This window comes from Camelus bactrianus, chromosome 7, assembly GCF_048773025.1.
Source record: "Camelus bactrianus isolate YW-2024 breed Bactrian camel chromosome 7, ASM4877302v1, whole genome shotgun sequence".
NCBI lineage: Eukaryota > Metazoa > Chordata > Mammalia > Artiodactyla > Camelidae > Camelus > Camelus bactrianus.
Window position 1 is genome coordinate 74,042,636 of NC_133545.1, and position 24,329 is coordinate 74,066,964.

The 24,329-nt window shown below is 33.3% G+C and overlaps 1 protein-coding gene across 2 annotated transcripts in view; it reads right to left on the reverse strand.

The window, feature by feature from the left end:
• Positions 1-383: 383 nt before the first annotated feature.
• Positions 384-24,329, reverse strand: part of PTPN12 (protein tyrosine phosphatase non-receptor type 12) — a 78,857-nt gene continuing 54,911 nt past the window's right edge. The window contains exons 12-18 of one of the 2 annotated variants that reach the window (XM_074367601.1): positions 17,864-17,949; positions 9,647-10,626; positions 6,064-6,141; positions 5,122-5,189; positions 4,158-4,188; positions 1,782-1,889; positions 384-1,244 (exon numbers count right to left, since the gene is read on the reverse strand). In XM_074367601.1, coding sequence (XP_074223702.1) covers positions 1,183-1,244; positions 1,782-1,889; positions 4,158-4,188; positions 5,122-5,189; positions 6,064-6,141; positions 9,647-10,626; positions 17,864-17,949 — 1,413 coding nt within the window. In that variant the 3' untranslated portion in view covers positions 384-1,182. The remainder of the gene's footprint in view (positions 1,245-1,781; positions 1,890-4,157; positions 4,189-5,121; positions 5,190-6,063; positions 6,142-9,646; positions 10,627-17,863; positions 17,950-24,329) is intronic. The other variant, XM_074367600.1, reaches the window with a different exon arrangement.

Below are 24,329 nucleotides of genomic sequence, written 5' to 3' on the forward strand. Positions count from 1 at the left end.
TTTGTATGCAGAGGGAAAATATAGATGCCTATCAACTTCAGTCCATGACATCAAAATTCAAACTTGGTACTTATGGATAGGACCTGGGCTCCAGGTGCAGGATGCGGAGAAACCAGTTCCCCTTTCCCAGCTGCACCTTTGTTTGGTGTTTTCCTGGGATCCTCATAGACAATGATGAGAAGGCTGAGAAGGATGTGTAGGGCTGACTCCAGGGTAGGTTAGAATTGCAAAGCCATATTCTTGCAGAAGGTGCTCCCTATTCTTTAGTTAAGAGATTAAACCCCATTCACACTCATGACTTAAAGATAAGACTGAGCTGGCAGCAAGGCAGATATTAAGTCTAATTTCCCACAAATGAGGAATGAAAAACCAAAACAAGTAGGCACTGTAAAAATGTTTTTGTTTTTTTAATGGCAGGTCAAATATCCTGAAACATACATATATTTTGATAGTCTTCTAATCCCAGTTGAGTTCCAATATTAAAGTAACACACACGAGCTAAGAGAATTCAATGGTTCCAAGGCACTTACTGAATCTCCATGACTAGATGAAAACAAGGACAATTAGGATGGACAATTAGACAGTATATAATATAAAAATAACTTTTTGCTTACAATTTACAAAATGTATTATTATTACAATCTTTGATCTCTGATAACCTGCAGTGCTGGCTGCATGAATCCAGCAATTTTAAAATTCAGAAACTATTTTCTAAAACTTCAGGGCAAATAATTTACAAATAAGGTACACAAAGATTTAGACCATGCAGAAATTTCTTACATCTTCTGTTAATAATATTTTATGACTGCAACTTTATCAAATTATATACCTACTTGCCCTGTACATATACAAAATAATGCATACATGATAAAACATTAGCAAAAGAGTAGTCCTTAAACTCAATTTATCATAAAAGTATTACTATATTAACATGTCTACAAGCAGCGTGTAACAGGGTTAAGAGACATTAAGGCAATAATACTTGAAGTTACAAAATAAACCATGTGTAATACTTTTTCCTACATGTAATATAAGGCAGGTAGATGGTCCCAGCAAAAAATACTATGGTAACAATCTACACTGCTGTTAGTCCCACATTTTTAAGATGGAATACTATAAATCTGGCTTTCAGTGGCACTTGAATTTTCCAGTATAATTTAAAGTGTCTTTTAGTTCCCTGAATCATGTCCATTCTGAAGGTGGATCTCTTGGTCCTTTGGGTTTTCCACAGCGATTACCAAAACCTATAATCAAAACACCACAATAATTGGCTAGTGTTCAGAAATATTTTTACACTATTAAACCATGTCTGTAGACATCTTCATTTTGTGGAACAAATAAGTTTCCATATGGGAATTTAGAATTTAAATAAACTCTACAAACCCAAACCAACACTAAATTTGTTCTAGGTAGTTGGAAATAATTGCTTCTTTTATAAAAATAATTCTATCATAATGTAAGAAAAACACCTAAGATATTTTTAGCCTTTACAAAACAAAGATTTGTTTACACACTACATACAGTTTTTTATATTTTAGTTTTAATCTTAGTATAAAACAGAATAAATTATTTTATTTACTTCAGAATTAATTCCAAGCATTGCTGATGGTATAAGTTTTACTCTTGGCAAGTGTCATTTAAGAACCTGAATAAATCATAGCACAGAATTTGATAAACTTTGCCTTAAGGAAATCCTGGAATGATGACAAATAACTCTTATTTCGTTTTTGCCAGCATTAACTACATAATTATAGTTTAAAATTATTTAGCAATCACATTACCAATCTCTGTGGCTTCTGTTGGACTTTCGGATATTTGATCTTTCCTGTTACTCAAAGCAGGTGGACATTCTGTACAAGTCTCTGTATAAATACCTCCTGCTGGATGATCTAAGTGCAAACCAAAACCACTGTTAATCACAATCATGTGTAGCATTATATGGAGAAGAATCTTCTAATGGTTTTAATGTGGGCAGTTAGTTAAAAGAGCAAGTTTTCTCTCTTGGGCATCATAATTTTGGAGGCCCAGATAAATATAAATGTAGGGGTAGTGTATACAGAAATCATGCTAGGGATTTTCATAGGCACTGAGAAATCTGTGGCAAGTACTTTCGCAGTGTGAAATTCTCCTTATGTTCTTAACTTTAACTGCAACTGAAATGCCCTTATGTGGAAATAAATGGCAAATAAGTTCATAGTTTATTAATGGACTTAATATTTGCGCCTAAAGGTAGTAATTCTTTTCTTTTGAAGTTTTAACATTGCTTAAATTTTAAATTACTTATTTAATTACTATTGCATAAGGAAATCAACTACCATGATTCAGTCATTCTTTCACAACCTTTATCACATCCCCTATACCCCTGTAAGGAACTTCTCTGGAAACTTGGAATACAAGTCAAGTAATAGATGATCCCTGCCTTCAGGTGCTTATAGTCTAGACAGGGGTCGGCAAACTTTTTCTGTAAAGGTCTAGAGAATACTTTTAGGCTCTGCAAGCCACATATGGTCTCTGTCACATATTCTTCACAGATTTTTGTTTCTTTGCTTTTATTTTTAAACAACTCTTTAAAAATGCAAAAACCATTTATTGAGTTCCTGGACAGAAGCAGAAAAGAAGCCAAGGGCAGTATCAGGCCTGCGGGATACAGTTTGCCAACCCCTGGTTTAGTAGGAGAGACAGACAAGTACCTTTACTGTTATAGTAGTGTGATAAGTTTTATAATAATGGGGGCAGGGAGGAGAGGGATGTAGATGAAACTAGTGGTGGTGAGGTATTCAGGGTTTAGTCTAAAAGCCTCAGTTTTCTCACTGAAGTAAAAGGTCATCTACTGAAAGAGTTAGTGAGATTGATGATTTTAGAAAAAAATAGATTTTAAAAATTCAAGGAGAACAGTGTACAAACTAGAGCATGTAAGATAACTGAGCAATACTGAGGGCTCAACTGTGGTTGAATACCTAGAACTGTATGTTCAATCTGTAAAACCGAGCGATGTTCTTAGCAGTGTTCAGTAATCCTGAGGGGTAAAATGAAATGGTATGGGAATTGGGAGCAAGACTAGAATGATGGATGATGGTATCTAGATCAAATAGAGAAGAGAAACCAGAAAGGAGTTAATAGGTACTAAGAAAATAAAAGACCCAGGGATCTAGCCATAGCAGCAGTAATATAACATAATAATAATATTACCATTGCTGCCATTTCAGTGCCTACCATGTGCCATGCACTGTGTCTGATACTCTCTATATGATTTAATTTAATTAAATCTCTGGAACAATCCTTTAGTGTAGGTTACTTACTACTATTATCTCCACTTCACAGAGAAGAAAACTGAGGCACAGAAAGATTAGGTAACTTGCCCAAAGCCACATAGTAAGTAAAATGGCAAAAATGGGATTCCAACCCAGGTGGGCTTGACACTAAAGCTTCAGCTCTTTTCCTTACAGCATGCTGCCTCAGGAAAGTAGATAGAGTAGTAAGAGTTTATGAGATGAACGGAGCCCCATTAGGCAAAGATCCAGGAGAGAGCAGCTGAAGGAAAATGGAAGGTAAGGGCACAGATGACAGATAAATTGAGGGAACTGTATAGGCTAGGATGTTTGATGAGCTGCTTACATGGTCACTGATGTGTAAGAATTAATAATAGCTTGACCTATTTTTACTATGGTAATAAAAGTAATATGGCAGAAAAATTTTCTAACTTGGCATCATAACACTGGGTTGATCTAATATAACTTTACTGGCCTTCACAAATGTAAAAGTCCTAAAAGGAAGATTTCCAAAACAACTGATTTTTAGGGACCCAATTCAACCATCTAGGTTAATTTGGGGGCATTTATTTCAAATCATTGTCAAATCTAGACTCTAAATATTTTTAAAAACAACAGAAATAAAATGGATAAAAATATTTAAAAATAATTTCTTCCCCATCAGCCTGTTAACTACTGATACTAAATGCTATTATCTTCCTGATCAATAATAATATCTGGTATAATAATTAATTTGGAAAAATTATACTACATAATTCAAGTTCCAGAAGAGTTATCCTACATATTTTCACATACAGAAATAATCAAATAAACAGCATACACCATGAGACTTTTTTATAGAAGTTAATCTATATAATCTGTAGCAAAAAGGAATACGATCCAACTTACCACATGTTTCACTTCCAGAGGTTGTCAAGCCCTATAAGGAAGACATTTAATAGCTATTACAATACATCCCTTTCATGTACAAATAATAGAAAATTTGATCTGTTGTAAGGATATATCCCAATAAATCAAAGTCTATCAAGATTCTCAGCATCAAAGGAAAAGAAAACAATGGTGTTTTCAATTAGGGTTAAAAATTTTCAATGTTATGGTGTTTTTACTGGGAGTAAAAGGACAGAAGAATTCCTTTTTCCTTCTGGATAAAAACTGAAAATTCAAGAGTTACTACACAAAGGAACACAATTGCATTTTGCCAGCCCTCTACCATACTCATCAAATTATGGTATCATTGCTTGTAAGACATAGTATCATTATTAGGTTACTAATACTTTATGTGCCAATTAAAGTGTATCACAATGCTTTTTAATCAATTTTAAGATATACCCCAATTTCAGAGTTAATAATGTGAGGGAGATAGGAAAAAACATTAATGTTGATGAAAAACTGTATTTCCCATGGTTAAAATAGTTACCTACCAAAATATTTCCTGAAAGTGAAAGAAAGCCTCATCTGACCAGAAAAACCAAACAGAAAGACAATATACCTAGTGTCATAATGAGAAGAACTAAGTCTAGGAAAGTACTATGACCCTGAAAATAATAACTCCTGTTCCATTCATACCTCCAAAATGATTTGGAACAAAGCATAATTTAAAAATCTCAAAAGCAGCTTGGGAAAATAACACTCTGCAGTGACGGTCATATGTAGATCATGATGCCCTTTAAAAATAGTTTAGATCTCATATTTTAATAGGCTTTCCATCTAAAATTGTAGCATAAGAAATGCTTATCAAAAATTATATTTAATAGTCTTAAGGTAACAGTTACTGTAACAATCAACTGTAAGATAAATTAACAAAAGAACAAAAATACTGAGCTATAGCTGTTCCAATTCCAAAAGGACTCACTTTAGGGTTTTTTTGTTCAGACTGTTCCTGATTTTGAAGTTCACTCCACTCAGATCTTACAGGTGTATCTGAGAAAAATGAAATCTTACAATTAAAATTAACGTCTTTAATTCTTGAAACCTTTTCATTTAAGTAATATACAAAAACAGATCCCATATAGACTTTTTGAAACTATCACTTCCATAAAAAAATTTTCTAGTTTTCTATTAAAGAAAATCCCTTTAAGTTTCCTTCCTTAAAATTATTCAATTCTCGGAGTTCACTATAAACACACTGTAATCTATAGATATGACAAGTTTAGACTCATTTATTTAGTATTAGTGAAATATATGGCTTCACTGTTTTTAACATTGTTAAAATCAGTTAAAATTAGTAAAATATTGGTAAAATGCAACTCAGATAAGACTAGTGAGCACTTCCTCTGAGCATGAGACACTGTAAATATACTAAAGCTGTTTCTGTACTCTTTTTTGGGACAGGAAGGAGGAGAAATACATTAATGTCCTAAAATATGATCACTTTCTCCCATTCTCACTGGTAACTCTTGTGACCGAAAGTGTCCATCAATTAACAGCACTGAGTGATGCCTGCCTTCAACCGAATTTAAATACTTACTTACCCAAACTGTCACCAAGTGAAGCAATTAATATCTTTTCATAAATAAGTGCTATTTTTAATGAATGAAAAGATAATAAATTGCATGCAGTTATAATTGCATTTCACTGAATTATAGGATTTAACATAAATGAAGCCATTAGCAAATAAAAAATACCATTTTAAAGTATTTTTTCAAGCAAGGAATTAAAAAGATTTGTCAATATCAACTCAAATCTGTTTTTGAATTTAATTACATAGCTCAGCAGCAACTAGATTAACATCAGCCATGTTTCTCAGAGTTTATTATTACAGTATGAAATATGTAAAATCAGAAGAGACACTCACTATGTTCACTTGCTAATACAAAAGATTCAGGAGTTCTTTCAGGTAGGGGAGGAGGTGAATCTTCATTAACATCCACATCTATATTAAAAACATGAAATTCAGACAAATTATGAACTTGTTAAAAAATATTAACTAATTACAAAATGAACTTATCTAAGCAAAATAAGAGCTTTCTTGATATTTGAAAAAATCATTGCCACAAATATATGAGAACCAGTTTTTAAAAATGCAAAAAATAAACAAGATATCTTTACCACTCCACTTGTAATAAAGAATTATGAAGCTTATTGAACCAAAAATGAACTCCATCACTGCTGCAGAGAGAAAATGACTCTCCCATGACTTTCCTGCAGGCATTAATCACACTGTCCTCTGAGTCGGAAAGCATCTTCAGCAGAGAAGCCAGCAGGGAAGTGCCTGCTCTTCTGGGCTTGCTGATGATGCTTGGAGTCCACAAAGGAAAGCTATGGCATTTGACTTAAGTGAGTGTTTCCCAAACTATAATCAACTGCTTAACTTCTTTTATGACTATTGCCATACTGTGGACCATATGTCCTATTTTTAAAAATCCCACTCATTTTTAACTATATAGTTCAGTCATGTTGTAAACAATGACTACAATAACAAATTTAAAGTGCTAGTTATTTTTCAAATACATATAAAAATATAATCATTAGAATTTTTTGAATGTTCATTTATTGCCTAAAATCTTGTGAATAATGGCACATGATCGTACCTTGAGAATACTGACTGAAAGCTATATAAAAGCTTTTCACCAGTAAAAACAAATGCATTATCTTTTCCAAGAGCTAATTTAAGTAATCCTTAGTAGTCAGAGCCTTATTATGGCATAAAGTGAATGAGAGTACTAGATCCTCTGAAGTTTCACTGGAGGTAGAAAAAGAAAATACAAGGATACAGTTCTGTGTGTGGACCCTCAGGTTAGGGAGCGTGGGGCAAAGAAAGGAAGATGTGAGGATCCTATATTATTTTTTCTGGGTGTTGACAACTGTTCTCTTAAAAAAATGAACAATCTTGCCTTGATACTTTGCTGTTTTACCACATTTAATAGGCTTTGCATTAAAAAGAGATTGAAAATCAAGTAAAGCTGTTTCAATTTTCAACAAGCACTGCAATTTTCAACAAGCTTGAGCCAGGTATGATTGCTTTTGTCCCTCGTACATTTATTTAGTTGAAGACACAAGAAAATAAAGCTTCTAGGTCCTGCTGAGAGAAGACTTCAAGTCCAGTACTTTGTATCTATATAAACTATCTTGAGTACTGGAACTCTCTCTTGTATATAAAGTTAAGCCACTAAAGAACTATCTACCTTATCTGGTAGTAACTAACAGTCTGAGCAATACTTCCCTTTGCCCTTTTGTTACTAACAGCTCACAGTGAAGAGATGGCAATTGGAAGAAAGGGATGCATAATCTTGGCATTGTCGTGCCATTTCATAATTAAATGAACAAATCAGGAAGGGCAGTCTTGCTTGTTTACATTAAGTATCAAATATCTCGTCTGCTATAACAATCCTCACTCTTAAAGACTTTATTTTCTAACTATGGCTTTTGCTCCTCAACTTCGTAGATCTTTGGGTTGCTCCTCAACTTCATAGATCTTTGGGTTGCCTTTTCTAAAACTTCTGTTTTAGAGGTTACCTAGAGACTGCACACTTTTCACAGGCTTTTGTAAATCATACACTTTATGGAAGCCTCGTGTAGCCAAGTTTCAGAAATCTTTCAGGAGGCCTGAGTCAATACTATAATCAGAATGCATAGCCAGGAATTTTTTTCAGGCAGTAGCCTATGTAAAAGGTAGTTTTAGGTATCAAAATTATTCCACAACAAATTCTAAAACAAACAAGCAAACAATACTCTAATCCTTGTGCCAGTGGTTCCTCTACAAGGTAAATAATTAATAACATTAAAAATAGGACTGCTTGTAGTTATGTTACAACACAGAACACTTACACAGGAAAATCTCTGTTAATACTGAACTCATTTAGCATAGTTAGGGTAGGGTGAAAAGAAATCAGAAATCACATTTACAGCTATCTTTGCTTCGAAATAAATATAAAATGGAGAGAACAGAAGTGAGCTGGTATATAGTAGGGTGCTTTCAACTATTAAGACTGCACAGTATGTGGTATTTTAAAGGATCCCTTTCTGTTATCACCAAGACTGGTCATGTGGCAGTACTTATAATGAGCATATCATATCATGAATCCTTCCTTGTCCTCACCAAATTCTATTTCTAGTAATGGTTTAAAAAATATATTTCCTAGATATAAAACATATGCCTGATATAGTAAAAAAGCCCAAAATGAAAATTTTTTATCTACACATTTTCTTGTATAATTACAACTTGACAGTTATTTTCAAACTCTGAAGTAGAGGAAGAAAAAAAAATTAACAATTTTAAATTATGCCAAACTGGTAATGTAGTATTTATTGTGGCAACCATTAACTTCTGAAGAGCCTTCAAATAAAACATAGAAGAATCAACAAAACAGAATCCTGTAAATTTTAAAAACTAGCTTAGACTGTCATCTACTCTACTAGATACATTCTCAAGGTAAAAAATAAATAAATAAAGTACGTGTGAGTTGAGCAAAATAAAGGTACCACAGTATGGGTGGTACTTAATGGGTCAGAAATAGAAAAAGTCATCTTTCAAGTTCAGTACTTATTTCGCCTGCATGTTATAAATACCAGCCTGTATGTGTCACTACCAAAGTTCACTGACAAATGAAAGACTACTGATAATCAATCTATCAGTAAATAGCTTTTGTGTTTATACATTTGCTCTCAACTTTATAGTCTATTTGAGATGGTAGCCATGGTAATTTTTAGCAGATTATAAAGAGAAGTTTCAGAACCAATAACACATCTTGGGAAATGAGGGCATGCTTTATCCTGAAATGCTTAGATTGCTTAAAGAAGAGAGTCATTAATTAAATAGCATTAGCACTGAGAACTAGGTATGTAAATACCCCATTTACTACCAACTGAATTAAACTTCCCATATTCTGCTGAGTAGCTGCAATATTGCTTTTTGGCTAAACCTAGGGTTGAAAGGAGCTTTTTTTTTTACAAGCATTTGTGAAGAGAATTTTAAAAAGGTATTTTCTAGTTAAAAGAGCATAAAAAGGTAATGAAATAGATGTTTGTAATATATATATGGGTGAAATTAAATGGCCAGTCAAGCCACTTGACAACATTTGTGTCACTGTCACTTTAAGTAATTTTATCTTCCCTAAATTATTTCTAATTATTCAGTCATATAAATTTCTGACCCATATAAATACTAAGAGCTGTAAGATATAAGAAGAGAAAATTTTCAGTTACAACAATTGAAATATTTTGGAAACACAAAATCCAGTAATGCCATGTGGCCAAACTAAGTAAGTTAACAATAAAAGCTTACTTTAAAAAAAACAGTATCGATAATAATGAAATTTTGCCACAGGTTCTGCAGTAAAGTGTGGAATAAACCATAATGAATTAATATAGCTAAAGTGCTTAGAACAGTGACTGGCACATAGTAAAAATATTTAAGTGTTAGATACTATTATTATTACCTTTTTCAGCACCTGAATGTATTGTTCCTGCTATATCATGTCTAGCAATGGACATTGGTAATACTTTCCTTGTAGAAATGCTTTCAGTACTAGTGGCAGCAGAAACAGTGGCACTTGCTGTTGAAATATTGGTTTTATTCTTGGTCACAGCCTCATCAGAGTTCCTTTCATCCGAGTCTGAGTCGTCAGAGTGAAGAGGATTAGTAAAACTGAGGGGTGCTCTGAGTAGAGGGGAACTGTTATGATCCACAAGATCATGGGTTTCAACTTGTGCTGTGGGGCTTGGTGTTAAACTCACAGTTTTTGTTGTTTCACACTGGAGATCTGAGGATTTGCCTTCAGATGAATTGGGCATGTGTGGGGTATTTTCAGGTCCATGAAATGACCACGTTACTTGTCCTTTCTCATCAAGAGGCAAGCGGTCTGGCCTTGGAGGTGTGTCTGAATTCTTCTGTGCTTCTTCTGGTGGAATAACTGGGGCTATACTTGATTGTGTTGCACTGCAGTCCACACAAGAATTCTGAGAAATAACATCAACTTTTAGATCCCTTGAACTCAATTCCTGTGACTTGGAGATTTTATCAATTATACAAGGTGAAGCTGAAGCTGATTTAATTTTAATTGCATGTCCCCTATTCAAGAGCGTGTTCCCATCAAAACTTTTTGGTCCCTCTTGGAGAGGGACCTTCTTAATCTCAAAACTTAAATTTCGCTCCAATTTTTTATCTATCTGTTCAATAGTTGATTCATTTTTCCCTATTAGTTCTGATGATTTACTATAGTTTCTGTTGAGGTCTGTTGAATGTTGTTCTGATGACACCATGTGCAACACTGGCTTTGGATGGTATCTGTCATTGTCCTGCCACACTGTAGTGACTGTTGGAAAAGCTGAGGGGGGAGAAGGTGTCAAGATGGGTGGTACTGGGTGAGGTTCCGGAGGCTGCAGTATTTCTTCCTTAGCATCCCCTTCTACAAGGCAACTGAAAAACATTGAGGAAAGAGTATTGTAAGAAGGGTCATCCTTTTAAAAAAATAAGTTGATAGGGAACAGTTATGTAGCTAAGTCTATTATATTAAAAGTCAGTAAAGTCTGGTTATGAATAAAAATTAGCAAAACTAAGAAATTTAACGTTTAACAAGGTAGTAATACATGTACATTGTTTAAATAAGTCAATACAAGAATTTTAATAAAAACCCAACAGTCACCTCCCATAGCCATCCAGTTACCGAGACATCGAGTTTCAGCTTTTTAAAAACAGCTGCTTATAAGATTTATCTTTATATTTCAAAATGCATAAAACTGTTATTACCTGATCTTTCTACTTCATAATTCTCTACTTCCTTCCTACTATGTAAATGTCTTCTCCATCTTCCCAATACTTTTATATTATAATTTTTGGTTAGTGCAATCTTACGACTATAGTTATTACTCATACTGATGATACCATGATTTCCTATATTTTCTTATACAGCTCTTGTTTTTCCCTAATAACTGCCCTGGGTTTCCTATGTATCATCAGTAATCCAGTCCTTCTTCAAACTTACCTGCAGATTTGTACACCTCCTCTCAATTGGTCAAGCATACCAGGTAACCATCAATACCACAGACATCCCTCTTAGAAACTTGAGCCTCCTGCTCCAGTGTGGACCACTGTCTCCTGAGGTCACCACAGAGCTGATATTCTCTCCTGTATCAGACTCTTCCTGTTTCCCAGGCCCCATCTTCCTTTTTCTAGATACATTCCTTTGATTTAGTGGGTTATATCTCCCCGTTGCTTAAGGACTATACAGAGGAAACAAATTTCTTGAGGCCTGTACATTTGAGTATTATAGTTTCAAGGTTATTGACTTTTGGAAAAAGTATATTAATTCTAGAGTATAGATAATTTTCCTTCAGAATTTTATAATTCTGATTCCTGTTCCTTTGAATACTGGCTGTTTTTTCTCTCTCTTGGACCTTTTAGGTTCTTTTTTATTCTTGATATTCTACAATCTCATTGTGTAACTTTTTTTAATCCAGTGTATTACAATTTTTTAATGCATTACATTGAGAACTTTCTATGAAAGCTAATTAAAGTTAATATTAGATACTTACTTCTTTGCTAATTTCTTCTTTTCCACTCTCCTTCCAGGCCGTATTAGCTTTAGATATAATAATTATTATTATGTGACGGACCTCCTATTTTGATTCTCTAATTTCTTTATCTTCTCTCCTATTTTCTCTATTTGTCCATTCTCTTGGGAGATTTCCTTGACTATCTTCCAGCCTTCTTTAATTAAAATTAAATTTTAAGTTTTAAAACTTATGCTATTATATTTTTAATTCCCAAGATCTTTTTATTTATTATGACCCAGTTCTTATTTCATGGTTGCAATATTTCCTACTTCCTGAGAAAAATGGACAGTTTTCCCCACCTCATCTTTTTTCTACTGTGTGTTGTCTCCATTTCCTCCGTGTTCCTTTTATTCCTGCTTATTTGGATCCGTCTTTCATGTTAGAGGCTTTGTCAAATGTCTGATAATTCCTGGTTCTGTTCATTTGTTAGGAATGGAACATTTTAAATGACTGAAAGATGTGTACGTAATTGTCAGGGGGAGGGCTTGTGGCTCTGTGGTCATCTCACTGCTTGGTGACTGAATATAGCCCTTGCAATATCATTGGTGGGCCACAACCATCAATAAATAACTGTAGATTTCCTCTCTTGGGCTGGTTAGTTTTTCAAAAGAGGGATTCTGTCTCCCACCTTAAGTGGCTGCTAGTATCCTGGGAGCCAAACAAGGGCTGAGAACAAGGGAGCTGGAGGAATCAGCATGCAGATTCCTGCTTTCAGTAAGGCACTAACAACCCCACCATCAGTTGGACCTGATGTTCCAAATCCAGATACGTCCAGGTTCAACCACTCCAGAGTAAATCCCTCCTACTATGTATCCAGGCTTGGAAGAAGCTGTCAACTGCTTGCTCAATTCAACGGAAGGAATCTGGGGTTCTAAACATTCTTTATAGAGACATTCTAGGACTCTTCTGATCTTCAGTTCTATCCTATATACCAGTCTTAAGAGGGACCTCCAATTTCTGGGCCATTCTGGGGGTTCTTTGAATAGAATCATCTTGCTGCTTCTTGGCTTTACTCACCCACAGAAAAGCAAGTTTTAGCTTTTTCTGTTCTGTTAAGTCCCTTTTCATGGGTCAGTGTACTTTCCACTTTCCAAAATTTTGTCAAAATCTAATTTGCTGCCATTTCCTCTTCAATTTTCTGGCTTTTAAACTTTTTAATTTTTATATTCCTTCACTATAATTATAGGAAGTTTAGGGAGGGACCAGAATTAAATATATTTAAACTGCCTACCTAACCAACAGTCTTGTAAACTATTTTACTGCTTTTAGAAGCAGTAGTCTGTACATGATGTTGATATGTACATAGTAAATAAATTCTTGGCTACTCACATTTTAAAAATAGCTTTATGGAGGTATAGTGGATATACAAAAACCTGCACATATTTAATGTATACAATTTGATGAGTTCGAACATATACATATACTATCACCACAATCAAGGTAATAAACATTTCCATCACCTCCAAAAGTTTTCTCATGTCCCTTTGTGGTTCTTTTGGCTAGTCAAATTTGATTGATCATTACACTAACAGACTTTCCCCTTATCCTTCCTGAAGGTTTGTTGAAATAGGCTTAAAACACTTTTATAGCACTTTGATGTGCACAAAAATTATAAGCCCAGTCACAAAAAACATATGCTACATACTGACTTTCCACTATAGTATTCAACATTCATATTTTCACTAGGTATTCTGATGGAAAAAAATTCCCCTGACTAAATATAATATGACTTGCATCATTCTGATTGTAAATATTGTTCTTAATTTCATCTGTTCGGAGGAAGGCATTTTTCACTTCAAAAACAAAACACAACATTCAAGACCTACCACTTGCCAGGCATTACTACTAGAAGAAGACAGAACAATGAACACAATAGTTTGGGTCCCTAAGGAGTATAGAGTAATAGTGTAAAATAAGGCTAAAAAAGTAAGTTGGAACCATACTGTGACGGCCCAGATTTTTCACAGTAAGAAGTTTGGACTTTATAATATAGAAATTTTACATTTAATTTGTATGACCAGATCTTAAAATTAGTGGACTATAACTTTTGTTTCAAACTGATGTTTTATAGAAACTCAGAAAACTACTTTCCTTATAATAATTTAGGCTGGATTTTATGTAGGGTGGAAAGATTATGGCGGTGCAGGAAATGACAACCAAAATATTAGAACATAACTTTTTTTTTACCAAATTTTTTTTTTCAGGCAAGGGGTAGGTAATTAGGTTTATCTGTTTACCTACTTTTAGTGGAGGCACTGGGGATTGAACCCAGGACCTCATGCAGGCTAAGCACACACTCTACCACTGAGTTATATACCCTCCCACAAGAACATAATATTTTAAAAACAAAAAACCTTCACTACTATCCTTTCTTCTAGGGAGGTAATACCATATAATGAAAAAAGCAATGGACTAGAAGATAACAGATGTGTGTTCTTAGTTGAACTCTGCTAGCCAATGCAGGTCAGCACCTTTGGGAACAGTCTATATTGACATCCATGTGATCGAGATTACTATAAAAATTACTGGATTCTCTACATCACTAATCACTTTGACATTGACTATCTACAGAATGAACAGAGAATACATGATGATCTAAAAAAGGAAGATGAGAAAACATAGGAAATCAGAGAACTACAGTAAGCACGCTAAAATCTTCCCGTATTAATCTTAAAAAAAATGCCAATTTGGAATGATTATTTAGAACTTGAAAATTTTAAGTGGTCAAATTAATCAATCTTGTCCTTTGTGATTTCCTTTATGTCTTCTATTATATCCCCTTCTACAAGTGTATCAAACATTAAATTATATTCTATGTTTCAATGATTTGACCTTTTATATTTAATTTATTTAAATATCTGAAGCTTACTTTGGTATTTGGTGTGATCCAAGGATCTAAATATATTTTCCCCCAAATGGTTAATAATATTAGAACATCACTTAATAAATAACCCTCTTCTTTTTTCCTACTTAGTATATGTTAGACTAATTCATTACAGGATCTATTCCTTAGCTGCTTTTTCAACTCCATCAACTGATATATTCTTATACCACTAACAGACTGTTTTAAATATAGCTTTATAATTTTAAAAGTGTTGCTCCTTGCTCATCATTACTTTCATCCTAAGTTTTCTTTGGTATTTTTGCCTCTTTATTCTCACAAATGAAATTTAACACTATATTGTCAGGTTCAGAAAAAATTCCTTTGGTCTTCTCATTTGAACTGCATCAAATTTAAAAAGAATTGGTATTTACATATCATTGAAAAACGGTAAATTACATTTAACTTTCCCAACTAAGAATACTTAATTTTTGTCATTAATACAAATGAATACATTTCTATCTAAGGTTCTGCTTTTTAAGGTTATTTCCAGATGTTTTATATTTTGAAGGGGATCTCTTTTTTAATCTTTTCTCTGCCAGATACAAAACTTGTCTCCTTCATGGCCTCTATAATGCCACTGTTTCCTGGTTTTCCTTTATCCCTTGGTTGCCTCTTACTTCTTCCTTTCTTCCTTCCTTCCTTCCTCCCTTTCTTTCTTCCTTCCTTCTTCTTTCCTTCCTTTCTTTCTTCCTCCCTTTCTCTCTCTCTCTCTTCCTTCCTTCCTTTCTTTTTCTTTCTTCCTCCCTTCCCCTCTCTGTCTCTGTCTCTCTCTTTCTTTTACAGCTTTCTTTTAGTTTGCTCTTCACAAATCTTGGTGCTTACCAGGGGTCACTCCTTGGTACTTCATGATACTGTACCCAACATGTGAAAGATTTATTCATGTCCAAGTTTTCTATATAAGCTATATAGAGAGTCCTCAGTAAACCTAGGTATCAAAATGTCTAAAACAGAACCACTTTCTGTCTTTCTCTCAATCCTATTCCAACTTAAATTTGTTTGAAGTGAGAGGCCTTAGGAGCATCAAGTGTACCGTCACTGTCTCTGAAATATTTATAAATAAAGAAAATTTACTAAGGTGTCCTTTTTTGTCTCCGTAGTAAATTTGTTGACTGTTTATAGAAATAACTAACAAAGTATACTTCCAGAATGCTGGTGTCAGTGAAAAAATACTGAGAGTTGTATTAGTTTAACGAAATACGTATTAAAAATAGAAAATGAAATCTGCTATTCAAAATCTACAATGATTTCTTTAAGTATTTATAAACCAGAATCTTATGACTGACTCAATCTAATACAACAAACATGAGCCTTCCTCTCTAGTTACTTCTCCAGTAATTCCAAAGTACTTACTCTAAATAACTGATTAACTTGCTTACTGTCACCATAATGAAAAATATACTGTTTGATAAGATTTACTTTATATGAATCTTACACTCTTGTGATTTTATTTTCATTTAGCAAGGTATTCTTTGTGGAATATAATAAAATTCTGCCATTTGACTCTATTGCATGAATAAGTAAAAAGATAATCTAAGCTTGTAATATAAAATCACATACATATAAAAATTTGAGCACATAATCCCCAAATAAAATCCTGGCACATAAGCTGAATGAACATTTTTCTGTTAATACTCATTTGCTACTTCTTTAACAAGAGCCAAACTTTGGAAAAGGTATATGAGAAAGGTTTAAAATTCAGAACATTCTACTCTTTTTTTTTTTGATTCAAAATTAGGAAAAGGGTACCACTATTTGTTGTTGGAGGTAAATGACCATATAAATCACACACATCAGTGTACACTTTGAGAACCTCTACATTGGCTCAACCTCAAAAACCAATTTAAAAGATATTAGGGTAGCAAAAATGTTTCTTAATTTCCTTTAAGGTCATTATAGTTTCTGTTAGGACTCTACAGAACACATATGGGGGACAAAGAAATTAGAAGACTAACAGTTTATAGGTTTTAACTGGTTACCTTCCACAGTAAATACCAAAGTGGAAATCAAACAGGAAAGAACTACTGGGAAGTGTTAGCACCCAGTTAACACCCTGAGCATTTAGATGCTGAGACCTAGACCCTACATAGGCTTTCTGATCTTCCTTAGAGAAGTGTGCAAAAAGCCATGCCAGAGACTATAAAAGCTACTACATCTTGCCTTAGTTATTGAGGGAATTGTAGGTTTTTTTTCTTTTGTGTAGAGGGATGATCTCATTAAGGTGCAGCAACTCAATGCCAAGACACAACCGTAGTCACCTTATCCAACTTTAGAGAACTGCTATCAGACTTCTAAAGGGAAAGAATTGATGAATACCTATATAATACCTACTCTGAGGGAAGGTCAATCTGTTTAGGCAGATCTATGTTCAAGACAAGACATAATATAAATCATTCTATAGTTTTATTATAGATCATCTACTGTGCCTCCTTTTAAAAATAATTCAATAACTCAATCTTAACATCATATTATAATGGGAAAACCAACATTTAATGAAAACGAAGTATATGCCAGGTCTTAAAAGTAGCATTTTCACATACTTTATTTTATTTAATCCTTAGGACAATACTTAAAGAAAAATAATCCCCTAAGGATCAAATAAGTTAAGTGAGTTACTCATGACTTTAGAGCTAATAAGTGGCTGAAAAGGATTTGAAACTAAATCATTTTGACTCTATCTGTATTCTTTCCATACTACCATCTAACTGACTTAGCATCTACCCTGAAAGAAAAAGGAAGAAAGGGGGACAGGAATATACGTTGCTTTAACTATTAAAAATGAGCTTGGTATGAAAGTAAGAAAATGTAGAAGAAATAAACTCATCTTTACTAGTAATGTTATTAATCATCTTCACATAACTTCTTCAATATGTATACAATTTTTGACAATCATATTACATGTTCAGTCATTATGAGAAAATTGAAATCTTTAGAGTAGCTAAATTTTTAGCTGTACCACAGACCGAAAGATGAGCTATAGGCAATTCATAGTTATGCTCACTGTTCTGGTATAGTATACTACTGAAATTTTATCCAAATTGAAAAGAATTTTTTACAGTACACCAGTAAAAAGAATCAGTTGCCATACATATGCTACATACTAAACAAAAGAATGATAATAAATATTTTTTAAAGACCCTCAGAAACAGTCAGAATTTTTTATTTTAGTAACAGTGAGTAAAATAAAGTATCCTTTCTAAGAAAATGTGACGTACAATACCTGCGGGTCCTTGGTGGTTTTGGAGGGGGAGAATCTTGTTTGTCAGAATCTATGGAGCTGACCATATGTTCGGTGTTAATTTCATTCTGCCAAGGGAAGAAACCAACAGAATGAGTCTTAAGTCCTTCACCTTTCCCAGACTTTTTTAGGACTCCTACTGCTATCTAGTACTTTTAAATAGGTCCCAGAATTCATTTTAATCATTTCTTGCCCTGCCATCCCTCTGTTACCAGAGAATGCCCTATTCTATTAAGGCATGTAGCCCCTATATCACTGCCTAACCAAATGGACCCAAAGAAGGCAGGAAGACCCCATCCAGGAATAGCCTTGATTCTTGCTGGTTACATGACTAGTGAAATCATTAACAAGGATGATCCAGAGTCAATATAGCTGTAAGAATCTTAGGTTGTATTTAGGATTGTGAATAGAGGAGATATGAAATTACCATATAAAACATTGCCCTGAATTAGATTCAGCCTCAGAAAGTACCTCATTTTTATCTGGCTAGGCTATGTTAATTCTAGGCCAGAAGACAAGAATGATTTTCACCCTTGCCTACATCTCAGGTAATTTTATTATTTTATATTTTATATATATATATAAAAGCCATATTTGCAAATACTATGATCAGCTAAAGAACTCTGAAAGTGCAGCTGACTTTTTCTTTTAATCAAAAGACACTTCTATCATGTCTATCATGGCAGCTTGTTTGTCTATATAACTATTTCTTGCCAATGTCCTTTTTAACTCACTACTCTTAACAAAAGAAAACAGAAACCTCAACTTTCCAGCAATTTTAATACACCCTGACTCCTAATATCAGATGCATTAGAAGTCTTAACAACTTATTATATATCTTGTTTTGACCAAAACAAGAGTTACATTATGCAGCTAAAAGATTTCATCCCCTACCAAAACAGGCAGCTGTTGCAGGGATATCTGCTATAGGTAGGGTGATCATATAATTTATTGTCCAAATCAGGGCTTTTACACCTAGACAAGTATAAACTGGTTTTGCCTCAGTTAAATCAGGACTTTTGGTTACCACATTTTTAGATCCCCAGATATTACCAGAATTTAGACTTTTTGCATCATAAAGACTCCTTTCACATATTAATGATTCATTTATTATTCCTATTAATTAAACAATCATACTCCCATAATAACACTCATTAATATTTCTGTCTCAAAATCTATAAAAATTCTCATTAAATAGGTTAAATAAAGATTACAGGTAAACCACATGAAACTACTTCTACTGAACTGTTTCTAACCTACAAAAACACAGTAATTTTTCATAATACAACATGAACAGCCTCATGTCTTGTCAAGTCAGGTTTTGCTGCTAAATAAGTATAATACCAAACACACATACACACATGCACACACACACAGAAACCAACCATAGCTTTTCAGAGCATTTTAGATTTTGGAACAGCAGGTAAGGAAGGCACTGTGGATCTATATATAAAAGGCACTGAACAGTAAGCACTGGAGAAGATATAAAAATGTAAAAGACACAGTACTTAACTTCAAGAACTGTATAGTCTGGTAATATAATCAAACAAAAAAGTTAAAAGAGTAATCATAAAACCATGAAGTGGTAAAACCAGTACACTGAAGCTATGAAATCAGGGAAAGGAGATTTATAAATGAGAATATTGAGGACATAGTTGAGAAGATATTAAGAAGTTGAGAATATTAAGGTAGCATATAGAATGGCATTAAGGGATGGATAAGAGTTTGACAAATGAAAAAGAGCAGAAGATGGAAGCATGGAACAGGGAGGAAGGGGACAAGGACAAAGTAAGTGTATTTGCAGGCAAATGACCACCTGTGACAAAGGAAAGAAGCTGTCATGAAGGATTCCCCATTCCCGGTAAATGAGAGAATGGTGGAGCCATAAACAGAAAGGGCTGAAAGATGAAAAGAACTTCTGGAGGAGGTTTACTTTTTGAGCATGTTGAATTTCATGTGATTAAAGGCATCAATGTGGCAATGTAGAAGTGCAACTTAGAGACTCACTGCTCACAGAGCATGAACAAAACCTCCTAGTCACTGGACTTCCAGAACAGAACAATGAACTTCTTAGATTCCTAGTTTTCGCCTACAATAATGTTTGCTGTAATTTTAAGTCTTCTGATCCTCTTATATTTACAGCTTTTGTCCCCACATTTATTCCACTGTGTACAGCTCTTTGGCTACTTTTATTACCAGTTAAAACAATCACCAACTTTTGAAGCTGAAAGGAATTTTAGAAATTAAATAATCTACTGGAGATTAGGTTCTAGTGTATTATCTTGTTTCAAGCAGAGCTAGCTAAAGTTACTTTTTTTTAACCTTTTGATCACCTTCACCCATTCTGCTAAAGCTATTTTGTGTATTAATATTTCCACATAACAGATCTCTGTCAAGGGACACGAAAGAAAAAATCAGAACCTAATTATCAAATACTTAAGGATATATTATCAGCTGGAGAACAAAATAAATATTAAAACAAAGTGCTTTAAAAATAAACATTAGAGGAAAAAAGATTCAGGATACAATAAAATCAAATCTAAAATGCACAACACAAGCATAACAAAAGGAACATAACACAAACTATCGTTCCTGTTATTCAGTCATCCTAGAATTGAAAATCCTGGTGTTGATTATTGATGGTGGTATCGTTTATGTACAAGGTAAAAAGGCATGTGTGCATACCTTGCTTACTGAGGTGTTTCTAAATCCCAAGTCAATAAGCTACTGGATTCCAAAATAAATTTTCCCTTTAGAGCTCCTCCCTGGGAAGTGATTTTAGTTATAATACTTCTGACAAATAACATTTATTATAGAGTCATATTGCTGATTAGTATTTCAAACTAAAATTTCTATAAAAGTAATTCTGGAATATAAGAGCTTGTTTTAAGAGCTTTTTAAAAAATTCCTTAACTTCTAAATTAAGTTTTCAGAGATATAATAAATGGAGATTTATAATTCTTTCTCACAGCACAGGTTCAGAACGATAAAGAACATACTTAAAATCATTTTATACTCAATCACACAGCTCTAAGGTGATTTTCTCCAGTTTTTTAGATTCCACATTTTCTTTAACTGGGATTTATGGTTTTCAACCATATATTATTAACCTGTTATAAAAACAGTCACTTATAATTAAAAATACCTAGAAAACAAGATTTTTTAAGAAGAAAATATTAAAAATTGTCTAGAATGATAAGCTATATTTTCTTCTGTCCATTTGTCCTTCCTTCCACTTTTTTTTTTCAGTCATCCATTGAGATATTTAGTACCAGACACAATGGTACCTGACTTTTGGCAAAATATTTATCCCCATCAAATATAGCTTTCTCAGAATAGATACTATAGAAAATTGTTTTTCCCACTTGCAAAAGAAGAAAACCCATCTTACTCAAATGGTAAATTCAGCAGTCACCATGTCAGCTTTAACAAAATGCAAGGACATAATCTAACATTTTATGTTCAGTTAGCAAACATTTAGTGTGTGTCTCCTATGCAGCCAGGCAATGAGATAAGACAGTAGGATTGAAGTAACCACTATTTCCTATTGGGTATTATTTCATCACATACAATGTATGATTTTTCTTGCATTCCTTGGGGATTTGTAAACCTTTGACCTATTAGACAGAAACAATCTATAAAAGAAAATTATAATTGTAATATGGAGGTCAGGCTAGTAAAAAGGAATAAAACCTAATCAAAAAATCAGGTAATAAGAACAAATATGAGGGAATAATCCAACATTTATCATATACCACTTTTGACAGACAACTAAAATACAGTTAATATTTCAAAAATTACAACACTGAAAATTGGATTAAAAATTTTTTTTCCAGCAAACGCAACAAAAGCAAATTTAAGCAAGCAGGAATGTATGAAACTAAAAAGCTCTGCACAGCAAAGGAAACCATCAAGAAAATGAAAAGGCAATCTACCAAATGGGAGAAAATATTTGCAAATCATGTATCTGATAAGGGGTTAATATAAAAAAATATATATATAAAGAACTCATACAACTTGGTAGCAAAAAACACACACAAGCCGATTAAGAAATGGGCAGAATACTGGAATAGACAATTTTCCAAGGACAGACAGGTACCCAACAGGTACATGAAAAGGTGCTCAACATCACTAATCTTCAGGGAAATGCAAATCAAAACCACAGTGAGACCCTAGACCTGTCAAAATGACCATTATCAAAAAGACAAGAAATAACAAGTGTTAGAGAGGATGTGGAGAAAAGGGAACCTTTGTGCACTGTTCATGGGAATGCAAATTGGTGCAGCCATTACGCAAAACACTACAGAGGTTGCTCAAAAAAGTAAAAATAGAACTACCATATGACCCAGCAACTTCACTTTTATATATTTATCTGAAGAAAACAAAAAATCTAACTCAAAAAGATACATGAACCTTCATGTTCATTGCAGCATCATTTACAATAGCCAATACATGGAAGCAACCTAAGTGTGCACTGATGAAAAATGGATAAAGAAAATGTGGTATATATATATATAATAGAATATTGTTTGGCCATAAAACAGAATGAAATCTTGCCATTTGCAACAACATGAATGGAACTTGAGGGCATTATATCACGTGAACTAAGTCAGAGAAAAGACAAATACCGTATAATCTCACTTTGTATGTAGAATCTAAAAACAAAAAACCAAACTCATAGATAGAACAGACTGGTGCTTGCCAGAGGAGGTGGTGGAGGTGGTGGTGGTAGTGGTGGCGGTGCCCAAATTGGGTGAGGGGGTGTGGGTCAAAAGGTACAAACTTCCAGTTATAAAATAAGTAAGTCATGGGGTAGAATGTACAGTATGTTGGTTATAGTTAATAATACTGTATTTTATATTTGAAAGTTCCTAAGAGTAAACCTTAGAAGTTCTCACTACAAGAAAAAAAATTTCTGTAACTATGTATGATGATGAATGTTAACTAAACTTACTGTGGTGATCATTTCACAATATATGCAAATATTGAATCACTATGTTGTATACCTGAAAATAACACAATGTTAGATGTCAATTATGTCTCAATTTAAAAATTAATCAATTAAAAAATAATTTTCTATACATTAAAAATTTTTCACCACTATTAAGGAAATGATGTATTTCTGAAGTATAAAAACCTTAACTTTGAAATTAATATTGCATTTATGAAAAAAACCAGAACTATTTTTCAATTAAAGTTTAAAGAAAAATGTATAGCCTACTGAACTTTATGAAATAATAAAGGTGCCTCAATTTGGATAAAATTATAGACAGTAATAATAAGCATTCTATTCTATATTATAAAATACAAGGCTACATTGAGCACAGGTCATAACAGGCTTTAATTATACTAAGGGAAAACAGAGATGGCAATTTATGAGGTGTAGTTGCACAACGATCCCTGTGTTAATGAAGGAAATAAGAATGGGGTCATGTATATGAATCTTAAAAATCTGAAACTATTATTTGCCTAATAAAGGAAATACACTGTGTCGAAAATTCATGGATAAATATTAGAATATTTTAACACATTGAGACCAGCATTTGGGTGACAAATCTCTCATTTGTGACACCAAGAAATTTCAACAAGAGGGGAGGGTATAGTTAAGGGGCAGAGTACATGCTTGGTATGCACGAGGTCCTGGGTTCGATCCCCAGTAACTCCATTAAAATAAATAAATAAACTTAATTACCCCAAAAAAATTTTAAAAAAAGAAAAGAAATTTCAAACAAATAGTCTCAGAAACTTCCAAACCCATGTAAAAGGGAAAAGAAGGTTATAAATTTTGCAACTAATTTCCTCATTTTACTTCAGTTATTGAGGCTAAGTTGGTTTATCATGCAATAGTTATCTTAGGTTCAGTGATAAAGATGTAAAGACATTTTACTAAAAAATAGTCTAATACCTTCAAGAATAACATGATTATATGGAGTAAATAAGAGAACTACTTAATAGAGAGCAGAAATGAGAACACTAGGAATACAGTATTTTTGTCAGATCAAAAGTCTGAAAAAGATCTTTCAGGGCAAAAATGACATTGAACTAAAAGAAGCACCAACAGGACTTAACTCTGGTCCCCTAATTCTACTTATTTAAAAAACATGTACAAAATAACGACAAAGTTTTATATCATCATGGCTAAGAATAGAATTAAATTCATGTAGAATCAACTTAGAATTACTTTGGCTGGGGTGGAAGAGAAGAAGAGACAGAAAAATGCAGTTAATTTTTTAAAAAGTAATTAATACTTGAAATAATATTGAATTATATAACTTTCGGTGTAAGATCTACCTTCATAACTATATTTTATTTGGAATATTATTCAATCTGCATTGGAATCATTAAATATCATTAAATAGATTCAAACAGGAAGAAGAAAAGGAGTTAAAAGATCAAGGTTAAATAAAAATAATAACTGTAATGAATATTCTCATAGAATATGTTAGAT